Here is a 17,371-nt window from a genome sequence, read left to right on the forward strand (position 1 = left end):
TCCATGGATGGATGAACATGTTCTACTATGATGTTAATGTTTCCTCTGGCATCAAATCAATTTACAGGTTTTAACAGACCCGGCATGAAGAGCTGTATGTTCCAAAACTGGATACTGTCCTGTCCTGCGTATCCATCTACAAAGTGCCTCCTCCCACATAATGTTTATAGACAAAGTCTCCTGTGATGTGGTTCATTCATCACACACCTTTGAGTTTTCCGCCTTCAAAAAGTGCAGCATCTCTATGATCTTCCGCCTTCCTGGAAACAGCGGCCGTGCTTTTTCAAAATCTCTTAGATACCAATTTAAATCCACTATAAGTAATTAAGTTAAATATAATTCATATTAACATGAGGTTGGTTTGAGCTGTATTCATCTCATTATGCCATCACACATATGTGAAGTGAAAAAAGGGAAGAGATGACTTCTTCTGCAGGGACAGGGTTTATACTGCATGTTTCTGGTCAGTGAGAGTAGATCATTGCTTGCACATATTCCTGCACACACTAAAGCTTTTCTGATTTTCTATATATACAAGATGACAGAAGCAAACAGCACTAGAAAAGCACTACACTACTCTTATTGGTCTAGTATCACTGCAGTAATGAGTCATGAGGTACTTGCATGAGTTTGCTGTAGGCTCTGGCTGGGCCTGAGTAAAGTGCTGGTGGGCTGAGAGGAAATTTTAGCAGCAGTTTTACTTTATATAGATAAATATTGCCATTGGAAATCAAAAGTGCTTTAAAAGAACTGTGCGATGAGGAAATACAGAAATCACAGCGTGCATGTCAAAATCACAGAGACAAAGTGAAGCACAAGAGATAAATATCAATATTTGGTGGATTTGCTGTTTTTTTTTTACCCTTGTAGCAAAAACTGACAGCAGCACCATTGTCATTAACTGAATTAAGTGTCAATATGCTGCATTCACTCTTAACATTACCTGGATTTCATTACTGAGTGAATGCTAAAATGTAGAAGCTCCCAGTCTGTGAAGTGTTTTAACATTTCACTTGTTAAAATATCATTTAAGTTGTTGGTTTAACTTCCCATCAGTTTGACTCACCAAGTTCTCCCGGAGGCCCAGGCCCTCTCCGTTAGGCAGGGAAGACCTCCTGCGGGTCAAGGGGGTCCGGTTGGGTGTGCAGTTTCCTGCTGGTCTCCTTTTGACCACCAGCACTTCACAGCAGGCCTGGTCCTCATTTAATGTGCTCTTTCCTGCATTGATCACCCTACACAGAGAGGAGATAACAGGGCAGAAAAAGGTGGACTTAAGCCATTCACTTCATTCACTTCAATGGGCATGATGTGTGTACTATATGTGATATAAAAAGGTATAAGTGTGAAATATAATTTTCTTGAAAAATAGAAAATAATGCTTTGATATAGCACTTCATTTCATTTAATATAAAGAATATTTAAAGAATTCCTGACAAAGCCTAAGGGATGAGCTATTTCCAAGACATGAGTTGTCATCTTCACTCACATCACTTCAAGTACATCCCTCTATCAGAAACAAACACAGTTTACAAACAGATATGTCGCCAATGTGATTGTGCCTCCCTGCATTTATTGTTGCTGAGATACTAATCTCCTGAATGTTGGTGGATGGTAAACTGCAGATAATCTAAGGGATTCTTGCTATCCCATGTGTCCAGTTGACACAGGGGATAGAAGATGACCTTTCATTATTTCATTCAACGTTCTTAGGACAACTAAACCCTTCCAAACTTAATTTCTGTGTAACAGTTTGCCTTCATGACAGCGGGTTTCTGCAATAAACTAAGTGAGATAAGGTGAATTAAAGTCAGCAGAGACGCAAACATTAAATACACATTTCAATCTGTGTCCCACGCATGTAGGGCAGAGGACAGAAAGACACATAAATACCGTATTATACAACACCTGGCAGATGGTGCGCTGCTGCTGTGAGCTGCTGTAGTCATAGACGAGCGCATGCTGTTTAACAATTCTCCAGGCATTCTTAATTTAGCCACACCGTAGGAGATGTTTGGTCTACAGTGACCCTATTAAAACTGTGCGCATACTGTAGTAGCTTAAGAAATTAAAGCACACAAGGTTGAATTAGCAATGCAAAATATAAATATACCTATTTCTGTGGAAATTCTGTCCCTTTTTACTTGTATGCACCTTCTGTCAACATATGATAAGATATACATCAAGTCAAGCTATTCTCAGTCATCTGCGATGTGAGAGGCAGTCATGATTACTTCCCTATGGAGGATCGTATATAAATAATCCTAATTGGTCACAGGGATGAACATGCAGAGCAGAGATCCTCTGTCTCCAGCTAAGAAAACACTGTGGGTTGTAAAACTGACAGGATATTGACTGGGCAGACCTTCACTCAGGAAGATTGATTTTAATTGGTGTCTTACACAATGTGCTATTCACCACTTGCCCACCCTAAAAGCTAGCATACTCCCTATAGTGTGTCAATAAGAAAGGGTGTAAATGAAACGCTTAATTTGCCCACACAGTCATCCAGATATTACATTCATTATGTACAGTAAATATGAAGAATGACTGACTGACTGAGAAATTCAATTATTATTGAAGTTGTTTTTTTGTTTTTTTTCAAATAATCAACAGGTTAACTTACAATATAAATAACTAGTTAGATGCAGGCCCACATCAGCACATGATGGAGTACATGAATGAAGTAAAACCTCAAAAAAATGAAGATGTGTATATACATGTCACACATATTTTATTTAAACCTTGACTGATTTTTTTTTTTGGTGTATAAAACAACACCTGAATAATGTTCTAAGCCACATCTGCACTTGATTCAATCCTTTTAATCTTCATATAATGTAATGGATCAGTAAATCCACACAATGGACACAATATAAATTATAAAAATATAAATAAACGTGACACCCTATACCAGGGGTGGACAAACTGTTCCACAAAGGGCCTGCAGGTTTTTGTTCCAACCAGTGAAGAGCACACAGTTTGACCAATCAACTGTCTGAAGACTGAGATCAGTTGATTAAATGAGTCAAGTCTGGTGTGCTGCTGCTTGGTTGGAACAAAAACCTGCAGCCACACGGCCCTTTGTGGAACAGTTTGCCCACCCCTGCCCTATACAGTAAAGGACCATACGTGTGGCTTTGCTTGCTTGTTTACCACAAAGTAAACACCATTAAAAGCTTGGAAATTCTGTTTTCATCTTCCTACTGCAAGTCAGTGGTTCCCAGCCTGCGGGGTACCTTGAGGCATTGCAGGGGAGCAAACACAAGCAAGGGGAAAAAGTGAAACTGGAGTTCAACAGACCTTTTGTTCAGCAGACATTTTGACCTGTCAAACACAGGTGTTGCAAATAACCTTAGCTATTGCTGTGCTGCAGTAATTGCTAGACAGGACCCATCATTAAAGTTAGTAGTTTCACCTGTGCTTTTGCTACTATGACAAGTCAAAATGTCTGCTGTGAAAATAGCTTATGAAAATGGCTCTGAACATTCAGGTCAGAGAGTTTTTTTTTCCATAAAGCAAAATGACATGTAAAGAACAAGATGGACAACTTTTATTTTACATTATAAAAATACAGAGAACCAAGTTTTTCAGGTTCATTGTACAGCACTGCACACCAAATGTTTATCCACCCTTCCCGGAAACAGTTGGTTTTAGTTCACTTTTAAAATCAACTTGGAGAGACTTGAAACCCGCTTGAGATGGATAATTAATCACAGTAAATACTTGGTTGACATTAGCTGTTGATTACATTCTAACTGTGGGGTAATGGAAGGACAAAGGAAAAAGCTCCACTGTTTGACATCTGAGAATCAGCTGCTTTATATCACTGCATTCACAGGCTGCATTGTCACAAAGTCAAACCCTGACGTTAAACAGCCAATGAACACAGACCTCGTAAAATGGGTGCTGTGAATTTATAAGTGTCTGACATTAAGAGAGTTGCCAGCTCTCAAGTACACAGCTGGAGTTTTCCTATAAGCTTTTAAAATCAGTCTATGAAGAGATGATATGCTCAAGTGAAGTCTACAGTGTATGTGTATGTGTGTGAGACCTTGTTAATGGATAACTCCATTCCCTAACTTAATATGATGATGAATAGAGGACACAAACTTCATGCACCATCATGCGTGTCTGAGACCAAAGCACCGCAGGGAGTGACGTTCATTTGACCCTGGAAGATCACAAGATTAACAACAGTTCAGCTTTCAAGCCTTTCGTCTCTGATATGAGAGGAAAAGCCATCCACACCCCAAGGCATGAGCTGTGTCCGAGAGCAGGGCTGTCATATTCGGTTACCTCATTTCAGTTCTTCACATTTGAGACAATGGCATGACCTTAATTACCCTGACAGAGCTGTAATCTACAGCGCTCCTTCTTTGGTTTTTGGGACTTTCCTTCTCACTGGCACTTGCTGTGAAGTTTTCCCCCAGAGATGTTATCAGGAACCTCCAGACCATTTTGGGGATCTTATGTTATTATAAATTTACATATTCCCATTATACTTCAAAATGCAAGTAGTGGTGAAACAATTAGTCAGGGGTTGTGAGTTCTTGGTCCGACAAATGTTGGACTTTGGGACCATCTGACAGGCATTTTCCACATTTTTTTTTGGACATTTTATGGACTGAACAGTTAATTTGTTATTTTGTAAATGTGATATGCAGTTTAATCTGTAAAGAAAGTACAGCCCTAAATGCAACAATACTGAAATAATAGACTAGAGGCTAATACTTTTCTCCATTTTGAAAAGTGACCCTCTTGCTCTGAGGCAATACCAAATTATGGAAAAACTGACCTGAAAGTTATGACTACGACAAACACACTGTTCACAAAACACAGGTAATTATAGCTTTTTGGGTTAGTTGCTGAATCACTGCAGTGCCTGTAACTGAATTTCTGCATTCATGCAGCACTCAGTTCCAATCTTCTTTTATGGGTTTAATCAAATAAAAGCAAAAAGGACCAACAGATCATTTAAGATGATGATAAAGAAGTGATTATGGTGGTGCATTTCACAGTTTGTTCGATGGTAACTCATATTTTAGCACCACAATAAGCAAAGTCGGAAATGAACTGAAACAGCTTTACTATTGCTTCTGCCTCAGACCAGTGTGCTGTGTTGATGTAGCAGAAACGACACAAGAACATGTGCTGAATCATGTGACTGAGCACTGGGACGCTTTGTACGCATGAGGAGCGGCTCATGTGCTTCCACTCCACAGACGAGTGTAACGCTGACTTTATTTAGCTCCTTTACAATAGGAAAATATTACAAATGCAAAGAAAAAACTGAAAAAAAAACCCTCCAATAAAAATGGCCAACATACATATTCATGGCGTGCTTGTAGAGTTTACAATTTGTGTCAGTCTTTCTTGTCTCTGTTCCCTCAACACAGAGTTTAACACTGAGTATGCCAGCTTTCTGCCTTCTAGCCAAAGCACAGCACTGACATGCCCTTACACAAACATGTCTGCTGACCTGCAGCCAATATATACAGCGCACAGTACAGTGGTGGTGCTAGTAGTGTTTAGCTTACAGACACGCATATTGATTAAGCATTGATCGGACTGCTGCTGAGGTTGCAGGGGTATGCGTTATTGGTACTGGGTCAGTGGGAAAGCTTTGTCCCTACTTATTCATTGCTCTGTCAGTCCTGTGACGCTCTTCTGCTCTTCAAGTTGGAGGAGTTGAAGATGAGGAAAAAAGTGGAGGAGATAACAAAAGGTGAAGCCCATTTCGACCATGTTACTGCTGCTCCATCATCAAAATTGGAGCTCTCATTTTGATGAAGGGGTTCTCACAAACCTCCTCTACAAGCCATTTTAGAAAAGAACTAGCTCTGGCATAATTATTCCACCACTGAACAGAGGGATTAGGGCCTGCTGCGTTTTATGCAAACTGCATTCATACTTTTTGTCCCACCTTCACTCCCTCTAAAACAGAGGTGTCCAAACTGTTCCACAAAGGGCCGTGTGGCTGCAGGTTTTTGTTCCAACCAAGCAGCAGCACACCAGACTTGACTCATTTAATCAACTGATATAGGGCTTCAGACAGTTGATTGGTCAAACTGTGTGCTCTTGATTGGTTGGAACAAAAACCTGCAGCCACACGGCCCTTTGTGGAACAGTTTGGACACCACTGCTCTAAAAAGTAAATGAGCAGCACCATTAGCTATGACCTCAATTATGGTACATAATAAAGTGGCCACTGGGTATATATGCCTTTGCATTTTCGGTTTTGTGAATGGACATGGTCACAGCAGGGTGAACCCCTCCAAAACTGAAGAGACTTTCTGGAGAGAGCAAACCTGCATAAATGTAAAATGCCACTGAAGGTGAAATGAGGAGCAGAGTTTTCTTCATCTCTTCTGCTTTTAGAAACACCAAAAACCATGCAACATGGCAGCACTGCACAACACGAGAATAACTAGCAGTCAGTGCCAGAAAGAACAGCTGCAGTAAATGTAGCCTGTCTGCAAAACGGAGGCATGTACGTGTGCTGTAGAAGAAAGGGTGACACAAGAGAAAGTGAGCAGTACTCACTGATCCATTCAAATGATCATGCTCACTGGACCTGACAGTGCACCCACTCAGAGAGACGGTGCATCAGAATCTCTTCCTGTCTCCAATGAGAGCAACTCAATAACCTGGATAACCCTGAAAAGCTCAGAGAGGCCTGCTCACAGACAGAGAGGGGTATGAGGGGGAAAAAGACACAGAAGCACTGGGGCTGTTCATCCTACATGATCTTACACATTTTACAATGTGATGTGAAACAAAAAGTGAAAAAGGAACTGTTTCTCAGATCTGATTGTAATTGTATAATATTTACCAAAATCTACGAAACTAATTCAAATGTATCCTTTAATGTGAAGGTGCAAATCAAAGCATTGGTTTTGTATTGCTGTTAGGAAGTCATGCATGCCATGCATGTTATTTCTAGTATGTTATATCTAGTAAGTCTATACAGGACTAAGACCCTACGGCCCTGGCAGTGGCTCCATGAGTGTGTGCTAAGCCACAGTGGTGCTTTGAGCTAGATGCTAATGTCAGCATGCTAACATGCTTACAATGATGTTTAGCCTGTAAGAAACTTAACACACACATCATAAATGTCTCTACAACCTTTTGTGCCAAATCATCTTTGATCATCATAGAAGTTAGGAATCATCCTCTGGGCACCATGAATGTCTGAACCAAATTTCCAGCCAATCCACCAATCTATGGTGGGAAAAGTCAGAGTCAGTATACACTGAAAAAAATGTTTCATTCAATTTACTAAATTTTAATGTTGAAAGTGGTTGCACGCAATAAATTCATCTAAATCTAGACATATTTTTTAAGTTGGTTGTACTAGTAATTTCAAATAAATTATAGCACTTTCGGCACAAAAATTCTGAGTATTTGTTACTTTTTTGTATTTCCTTAGTAATTCTAACTAAACTCATGTTTAATTTACTTAAATTCATTATGTAATTCAGATATTGTGGTTACATAATTTGTTATTGTGCTTTAAATTAGTTTTATTCTACATTATGTAAAATATGTTAATTCAATTCACAATTTTATTTAAAACAATCAAAATGCATATGTAGATGTGGGGGTGGCCGAGAAACTCGGTATACAACAATGAGTTGTGGCGCAATTCCCAATTCCATTTTATTTGACAAAATAAAATGGAGTCTTGTTCAAAAACTCCACAGTAAAAAATGCACATTGGACCAACCAGAAAGATAAAAGCAATTGTTTTATGCTACTGTCAAAGGGAGACCCCGTGCACTAAAGTAAGGCACATGTGCTACACATGTGCCTTACATGTGCTCTTTCTCAGGTAGAGTTTATCAGAATGTTGATCCTGGTGTGAAGTGCTGGTGGTGATGTGTGTGGTATGAACATTTGGAGGAGGGGGTGAAGGAGAGAAGTCACACTGTGATCGTGTATTTGATTTATTGAATTTGAATTTTGTTGACCTGTCTCCTTTGTTGCACTTCTTCCTCTGTCAGACCAGGAACAGCCAAACCTGAGCTGGAGCGGTCCATTTGGTTAAATAGGGGGGTTCACAGGGGAAGAAACCAAGTGTGGTAGACTGGAAGCGGTGTTTTGTCTTTTGTGGCGAAATAACTAGTATAAGTATCTTGTTTAAAAAGAAATGTGTATTTTTAAAGTAAGTTTAACTGAACTTCTATTTGATAATATGTTATTTAGTATTGGGATTATTGTAAGTGTGCTGGAAGAGATAATTGATATTGATTTCTTGGTGCAGTCCACCAGTATAAAAGTGAGGAGGCTGTGGTGGCCGGAGCCTAAAGGAGAGAAGCACAGCTCCTGAACACAGCTCCAGATTATAGCTCCTGCCATGGGCCCAAACTTTAAGGGCATAGCCTGAAAAGCAGTTTAGAGTGAATTCTTTCGTTGTGTATTATTTTGATTCTTCTTGAGAAGTGCTCTTGAGAACCCCCCCCCCCTTTTGCTTACTTTTATCTTTCTGGTTGGCCCAATGTGCATTTTTTACTGTGAAGTTTTTGAACAAGATTCCATTTTATTTTCAAATAAAATGGAATTGGGAATTGCTCCAGACTGCCACAACTCATTGTTGTATACTGGGTTTCTCGGCCACCCCAACATCTACATATGCATTTTGATTGTTTTAAATAAAAATGTGAATTGAATCAAAATATTTTACATATGTAGAATAAAACAATTTAATTTAAAGCACAATAACAAATTAGTTAACCAGAATTTAAGTAAATTAAACATGGGTTTAGTTAGAATTACTAAGGAAATCAGAGTAACAAATACTCAGAATTTTTGTGCTGAAAATACTTATATAATTTATTTGAAATTACTCAAAAATATTAAGTACAGCCAACTTAAAAAATATGTCTAGATTTAGATGAATGTATTGCGTGCAACCACTTTCAACATTAAAATTGAGTAAATTCAACAAAACATTTTTTTCAGTGTAGCTTCCAATCTCTACAATATTTGTTGAGATATTTCTGTCTGGGCCAAACTAGTGGACCAACATTGCCATCCCTAGAGCTGCACCTATGGCATGGCAGTGGGCAACAAAGTAACTGCTTGCAAATATAGATAGACATATCTACCGCGTATTTAGCGATCTACTATGTATGTAAAAAAGTTTTTTTAAAGCAATAACTTTATTATAGCATCAGGCAAAAGAGCCCTTCACAATGCCAGGGGATAAGCTGTACCCACCAAATACTCAGATGCACTATAGGTATCTTTGGTTTTTTTTTTCAGAGTGATCCACTGGTATCTGAGCCTGTTAACCCTCCTGAGTAGATCTGTATGGATCACATCATATCATATGGGCTCAGGTTTTCACTGCTGGCAGTGACACTTCGCAACAACAGAGCCTGCTGCTGGTCAGCCAGCTGTTGACAAATCCCCCTGTATGGTATCAGCCAGGACTGTATGTAGTCCTGGCTGATGCTATGCCAAGGTGGCACATATGCACGCACACACACTTCCAGGCAGCAGAATTTTAACTGATCCTGTAGAATTATGTATCCCATTTAAATATGTTGAGTTTCAGAGGGAAAAAAATCAAGATTATCTTTTTAACTCAAATTACACAACCCACTTTAGAACATATTTGAGTGGGTGATGGTTCCTGAATGCAGAAGTGAATCCTCCTTTCTTTTCTGCCTTCAGATTAAAAATTCTTCATGGCAGATTAGCATGAGGAAGCATAGAGAAGGGCGTAATCCAACAATTTCAAAGGATTTCCTCAGTCTATAAGAAGCAGAGACCATATAGATCTCTTTGAGGTCTGAAACAGTAAATTAATCAATTAGCTGATAATCAGAAAATGAACTGATAACCAGTACTTTTCAGTACTGATTAGTACAAATAATGTTAGGATTTGCTGCTTCTCTCTGTTTTAATTCACAGGAAATTGGCTATCTTTCAGTTTTAGATTGTTGGCCATATACAGCAATCAATTTGTAGACGTCATCTTGAGCTCCAGGATTCTGTGCTTGACATTTCCCACTATTTTAGGACATTTTATAGATAAAACAGTTAACCAATGTTTCCAACCCTAGCCTGACCCTGTGATTAGGGTTGACTTGAGATTTGACTTGAGATAACAAATGTTTGCACGTCTTAATTTGGTTCCCAGCAGGATGGCTAACATTGAAACATAAGATGCAAAAAGATAGGGAGGGTTTGTGCACATAGTCTTCTAACTGAACATCTAACACCATCGGTTCAACACTTAAGCTCAAGGAAACAGGCACTCTATCATAACAGCCTATCAAAGGCATGAAGAGACAACTTTATGTCAAGGGGAAAAATACAGAACAAACTACCCCATACTTGTGAAATGATGAATTCAGGGCACTACTGTGTCACACACACTGTGTTGTTAGGATCACAACTGCCTCAATGACTGACCAGTGACCTCTATAGTTACGAGACACATACTTTATGTGGGACTGCATGAGTGGAAGTGATTGTAATTCTGTGGTCTCAGGAAAGAGACACTGCTTTCTTAGCAGCACTTGATTATATTTTTGAGTTGTGTCCTGTCAAAGGTAAATGTAAACTACATGTAATGAAAAGTAAACTGGTTTGTTTGTGTAGAGCAGGTCTTTGCACGCTGCTCTTACCTCCATGCAAATTTATTGACTCCATATTTCCCTCTCCTGTTTATTGCTCTTAGAAATAGTCAAAATATCTGACCAAGCCTGCATTTTCTCATGTTCTGCCATTTTTTTGCAGCAGCACTCCACACAGTTTATGAGTAGCAACTTAGCTTTTCATGACTCAAGCTGCTGCAATAAATGCTGTTTATAATGTGTCCATGTAAAGTACAACACAGAAGATTTATTACCACCTTGGCAGGAGGATGCAGGAAGCCAAATGGATTAAAGTGATATCAATAATATAACAGATGATCTTAGGTCCGGCTGCAATCCTGGTCTCAGTTATCAAGTAGGAGGAAGATAGTGTCTGACAAAGCAAACACTGACAGGGCAAATACTGCAAACCTGCTATTCAGGACTTCTAAAGGATATAATCAGGTTTTACTGGCTATACAGGCTATGTACACAGGTAACAAAGTGGAAAAGCTGGGGACTGTTTGTGAGAGCTGTCCTGTCTGACCTCATGGGTAAACACCAATAAAGCATGTTCATATTCAAAAGAAAACCTTATCTGAAGGAGCAGTTTTTTATTGATCTCATCATATAAGAGAGCACCATGGTCTCCTATCTTACAATGAGTCTATGCCCACTCTAAGCTTTCAGTTACTTATCACAGCCTACTTTATGGTATCTTTGCATCTACTATCCCATCACAACAATAATGCCTTCGTATCTGGCCTTAGGGACGAGCTTAATGCGACCTTATGTTTGGTAGAGATATATTATTTCTAAGGTCTTGGCAACCCCATGGAAAACTGTAATGTTTATTATTGTAAGGTAGCATACTGAGGGGATACATGGGGAAAAGCAAGCTGCTGCACCTTTTATCAATTTTTATTTTATACAGGCTCCACATGAAGTCTGCCATAATAACACGAAATAATAAAAGCGGCTGGTGTTTGTGTTTACGCCCTGGTGAGTGATCTCAGTGGTCCAGGAAGGACGCGCTCACTTCTCAAGGATGCTGTGTGTGCTGTGCAAGAAAAGATGGACGCATAGTCCACAGGTTACTCACTCTGCGTAGCCGGTGGACCACGGCAGCCGCTTGGTCTCCTTCAGTATGAGGATCGGTCTCGCAATGTGATCCGCCGAGCACTCTATCTCGTCCGGCGAGAGTCCCAGAAACTCCGGTCTGCTGTACGGGAATTTCAGCGGAAGATCCGATCCGCCGGGATGGTCTCCGTTGGAACCACCAGCCATCATACCTCCCATAAAACTGGCCACCGCCGATTTCACCCGCGTGAGCATGGTCCTGCTGCAGCGTGGGTCCAGGCGATGCGATTGCGTGAGTCTCCCCCCGCCCGACAGATCCTCCAGATCCCCGCACAGCGACGCAGTTCCGCGGCGTGAAAGGCAGACACACAGCGGCCGCAGAAACTCATTCAGCTCTCAGCTCAGCCCTCCCTCGGTGAACACGGAAATAAAAGCACCACACACACACACACAGATACACACACACACACACACACACACACACACACACACACACACACACACACACACACAGGCGGGCAGCGCTGCGCACTAGTCATGTGACAAACCGGTTACTGCTGGTGGATTTGGTCTCAGTCGCATTTCAGTGAGCAGCTTACTCTCGGTAGTTGCCGGAGGTCGAAGGTGCGTAATCCTGGAGTGACGGAGTCTAGCTCCTTGGCAAGGTGCAGCGCGGCCGGGGATGCTGCCATCGAAGGGCTGATCCATGTGCTGGAAAGTCACATTCACATAATATACACATTAAGACACAATTATCACCCATTAATCACAATTTAAGTTTAGTTTTTTGTGTTTTCTATTTTTCCTCTTTTTTCTGCTGTATGTGCAACTAATAATATTAACTGCAAAATCAGCAATTGCTGACTTTATTAAAGCTCCAAATGTTGTGTAATCTTTCCCCTTACTGTAACACAAACTGGGCTTACCTTTCTCATTTGATGAAGGTGACAAAATCCAAAAATGACCATAAAGCACTGTAACTGTACCTGAGCTGTCAAAGAGGGCCTGGTGTCTCCAGGCTGCCAAACAGAAAACAGATCCTCCCACCCCCACCAACCCTCTGTAGCAGCTGGATATAATCCTAATTCACTAAAACACAAAATTATTTTTCATATGCAACACATTTGCCCTCATAAAATAAGAAAGAATAAAAGTCTCTCTCTCTCTCTCTCTCTCTCTCTCTCTCTCTCTCTCTCTCTCACACACACACACACACACACACACACACACACACACACACACACACACACACACACACACAAACCAAACACAGGAAGACAGTGTGAGTGTAGTCAGCTGACTTTGGCATGCTCTCTGTACCTGATAAAACATCCATTGTGATCAAGAGGAGTGGAAAACCAAGAATTAAGAGAAAGTCAAATGGGTAATTTGTGATATGGAGCATAGCTTGAGTCATGATAATAATGATAATAATATAATAATAAATAAATAATCCACAAGTAATAAAAAAAACGTAAGTGTGTTTAAACATGTTTTAAGACAGGATCTGAGCCTTGATACTGACTATGGCAGCCTCATTTCCTCAAACGGAGTTCACTGTAGTTTCAAACTGACTAACTCTGGACTTAAACTACAGCAAAGGTTTGGACTCTGGAATGAATTCAGCTCACAGAAATCAGATCAGATAACACACAAAAATTCTGCATTCACCACAATGATTTAAGTTTAAACCAGAAACATTAGTGCAAATGTGACACATCTGGGCAGTTTCATGGAATATTGCATCACTTTATGTTGTTTCTGTGTTTTCTTTCATAGTCCTGATTTTTTTCCCCCCTCCTTTTTCTTTCTTGTTCTAGTTTATTCTGGCCTGGGAGTCGGTTGAAATCTGATTGGCTGGGAGTTCAGCCAACCCACCAGGACACGTGTCTAGACATCATGGACTTACAAACACACTTAGAGCTGTATTCTGGAGACATAACCTTCACAAAATGATCTGTTATACAATACCACAGTCTTCAGACCAGCCAACCCACAGATCTGACTCTCAGGCTCTTTTCTATTCATGGACCGGTAGTGTTGAAAGGTGACGTTTAAAATCATGAGTCTGAGAATGATTTTTAAAAAACACTCTGCTTGTAATGATAGAAAGACTGTCACATATTGGCACAGCGAGACTCAACTGGGAACTGAAAAAATGTTGCTGTCAAATTTTGTTTGACTCTACTGAGAGTTGGCTGATGTCTGATCAACCATTAAAAAGAAGTGCACACGTTTAACATCATGATCACAAGCATAACTGATTTAAGGCCCTTGTTAAAGTCTTTTGTGTTCATGTTTGTAAGTCTTTCATTCATAATCTCTGCTCTTTATCGTATCTCGTTCCATCTCTTTGTAGTCATGTACTTTATAATAATTCTCCAGTTATGTGAGAATTACTTATTTGTTTTAGATTTCTTGTCAAGCATGACCAGATAAACCTGTTGCCCCAGGTCAGAACTTTACCATTAATCCCTACTGTCTCCAAACCCAGACATTTCACATACAATTTGACTTACTTTGGCATATGAAATTCACATGTAAAACCATATATGTTTTGTGTGATTTTCTTTTTCTCTTCCTCTTGTACATGCATCCATTTTCTGGTGCAAACCAGTTGTGATAAATTTGCATGATGCTTTGTTGTAAAGGGGGAAATTATTTTTTACTCACAATATATGGTATGTAGCTTTGTGAAGACAACAAGACAAGTTTATTGTACCTAATTTCGATTCAGTCACATTATCTTCGGCCTTCATGACCTTACACACCCATTAAAACTGTGAGCTCAATGATTATACAGAGTGTCTCCAGTGAAAATGAATGAGCCCCAATGAAAGTGGAGTTGCCAAATTGGCAGACGATGTCTAATCAATAATTCATGAATTTGCCAGCTCCACTGACCTAATTACGCACAACAAGCCAGTCTGTGAGCTGGGATGCAGGAGATGATGTAGTCTACCTGAGTCAGGACACACAATCATCTCTAATCAGTAAAAATTAACTAGAGCACTGAATGAGTCCCTGGACTATTCTATAATACAGAAATCCAGTAAACTGATAAACACGTAGGGGTCGAGATCTAACATGCATTCTGGTGACATGTAAACAAAACTAAATATAAATTATTTTAACAAGAATTTCATGGAAACATAGTGATGTTAAGTGTGTATTAAAGTTAATATAAAAGTACATCTGAGACAGGAATTCAGTCATTAATTTTTGATCTTTTATACTTACTGGTGCCACACTTGAAAAGTCAGGGTATCACCAAAGTCATTACCTTTCATGATTTCTCTTACATCTGGAATATTCTCCAGATACACTATTAGTCTGGGACTGTGTTTTTAAGGGAATTAGGGAAAATGTTTTGCATTTATGGCAACACTTCGGACAAGGTCCCTTCCTGTTTCAACATGACAGGGTCTCTGTACAAAAAGCAAAGTCCATAAAGAGAGGATTTTCCCAGTTTGATGTGGAGGAACATGAGTGGCCGGCACGTAGCCCTGACCTCATCTCCATTAAACACCATTTAAATGATCTGAAAAACTGACTATGGGCCAGGCCCAAAGTCCTGAGTGAAAACCTTATTTGAAAGTGGATGTTCATTAATCATACATGAGTGTAATGCTTTGGTGTCCACATACTTTGTTTGGTGTCTTCATTCTTTTGGCCAGATGAAAACTAAAATATTTAGTTTTGTAAGACATCTCTGTAAAATGAAGCCAAATCATAAAAAGGGTCACCCTTCCTTTGAAAGGCACACGTTATAAACACCTTAAGAAATAACCTTATACAGAACAACTGAAGTTTCCAGCTCATTCTCAGTGCAGCCCATCAAAATTTACATTTTGAGCATTTTTCAGAAGAAGTGTATACCCTCAGATGTTTAGAGGAGACTGTTCCACAGTCTTGGGCCTATGTGAACTAAATCATCATAGGATTTAGTTCTGGAGTGAGAAACAATTAATGTGAGAAAGTGAGTTGAATGTGATGACCCATAAGAAACATAACTGTGAGGAAGTCATTATCTGATCAAGGCCCTGAAGTGATTTGAAAACAATGAGAAGCACCTTAAAATCAGTTCTGTAGCTTGCAGGCAGCCTCTGAAGAGAAGAGAGCATAATATAAATTTCCAATAGTTGCTGTGTAAGATGAATGGTGAAACACTGGCAATGTTCTGTGAGTAAGACAAGGCCACTTAAAGAAAGTGAATGAAAAGATACCAAGGGCAAATAAGTCATGATAAATCGTATGTACAAATTAGTAACTCAGGTTTGTGTCAGCAACCTTGATTCAATTTAACTTTTATTGTGAGTTCAGATTGTTGTACATGAAACTCCAATTTTGGCTCCTGTTTTTTTTTTTCTGTTAGAAATGCAGTATGTCGTCATGAGATATTAGGGCCATTGGACTTTCATGGATTACGTATTGTTGCAGTGTTAGTCAATAATGGTAGAAGACTAGTGAAAACTGCAATTCTACTGAATGCTATTAAAAGGTGTTTCTATTTTTTTGTCAGCTCCCTGAACGTCATGTCCCTCCAGTTCTGTCTCTGTCCTATTCATCACAGGATGATGACAGTGATGACAGGGTCAAGGTGGCTTCACCAGCCACATACACACAGTATGTGCATATGTGTGATCAGCCATCAGCCTGCTAGTCCAGGTGATGATGACTGACTCACAGATGGACACAGACGGCTGCCCACACACACTAGTAGCAGAGGAAAATGTGGAGGTGGTGAGCCTGTGTTTGGATGAGCACAGAGGCTGGTTTCAGTTGATCTGTGTCTTTTATCTAAAATACTGAGACATGACAATGACTATGCAGGCTTATCACACTGTTTGTGTTTGACGAACAGCTTAATGCAAACAAGTGCTTCCACTAAATCTGTTAGTAGTAGCAGTAATGCTAGTACTACTTCTACAGCTACTGCTGCTGCTGCTGCTACTATTACTGCACTTGATGCATAAGTATTTTTGGGGGATATTTGATGGGTAGTGATGTCTTTTCAATGTGGGACAGGCCAAATGTTTGGCATGACACAGAAACAAAAACAAAAACAACTAAGGTGATGGTGGTGGATTGTAGGAGACCAAATTTACACCAATACTAGATATTTCACAAACATTCCATAACCCCTACTTTGCATGTGTATGTATGATGTGTTTGTGCACTACGGTCAACAGAGGTTAGTCTGTCACATTTTGTGAGTGGCTTGTTGTTTCAATCTCTGACCAGCAGATGCCACCAGAGTACTGAGAATTCTTCTTCCCCTCTGACCTGTGTCTGTAAACACTGGGCACGTTTTGGTGTATGCATTTAAGGGTCACCTTTCCTCTGAGAGACACATTATGTAATAAATACCTGAAGAGGTGATATTACACTGAAAAAAAGTGTTCTCGAAATATAGTATTGTATGATGATCAAAGTTTATAATCTGACTTAAAGCTTTCACCAAAGCTTCCAGCCCACTCTCAGTGCAGCTCATTAAAATGTAGTTTTTAAAAAAAAAATTACATTCACATTTTACATGTGTTGCATGTAAAATGCACAAGTACATACACGTGTCATACGTGTGTCTGCATTTGTCAGCATATCCAGCGCACATCCAAACACATGAATAGCGTGTTTTTGTGTGATGAAAGAAGGAAATGGCATGACATCAGTGACACATGGAACTGAACTGTGAATGTGTGAGA

At 39.7% G+C, this 17,371-nt stretch overlaps 1 protein-coding gene across 1 annotated transcript in view; it reads right to left on the bottom strand.

The window, feature by feature from the left end:
• ppm1h (protein phosphatase, Mg2+/Mn2+ dependent, 1H) overlaps positions 1-12,076 on the bottom strand; it is a 30,456-nt gene extending 18,380 nt beyond the window's left edge. The window contains exons 1-2 of the mRNA XM_041037412.1: positions 11,689-12,076; positions 1,067-1,232 (exon numbers count right to left, since the gene is read on the bottom strand). Coding sequence (XP_040893346.1) covers positions 1,067-1,232; positions 11,689-11,921 — 399 coding nt within the window. The 5' untranslated portion in view covers positions 11,922-12,076. The remainder of the gene's footprint in view (positions 1-1,066; positions 1,233-11,688) is intronic.
• Positions 12,077-17,371: the final 5,295 nt, after the last annotated feature.

This window comes from Toxotes jaculatrix, chromosome 5 (assembly GCF_017976425.1).
Source record: "Toxotes jaculatrix isolate fToxJac2 chromosome 5, fToxJac2.pri, whole genome shotgun sequence".
NCBI classification, from domain to species: domain Eukaryota; kingdom Metazoa; phylum Chordata; class Actinopteri; family Toxotidae; genus Toxotes; species Toxotes jaculatrix.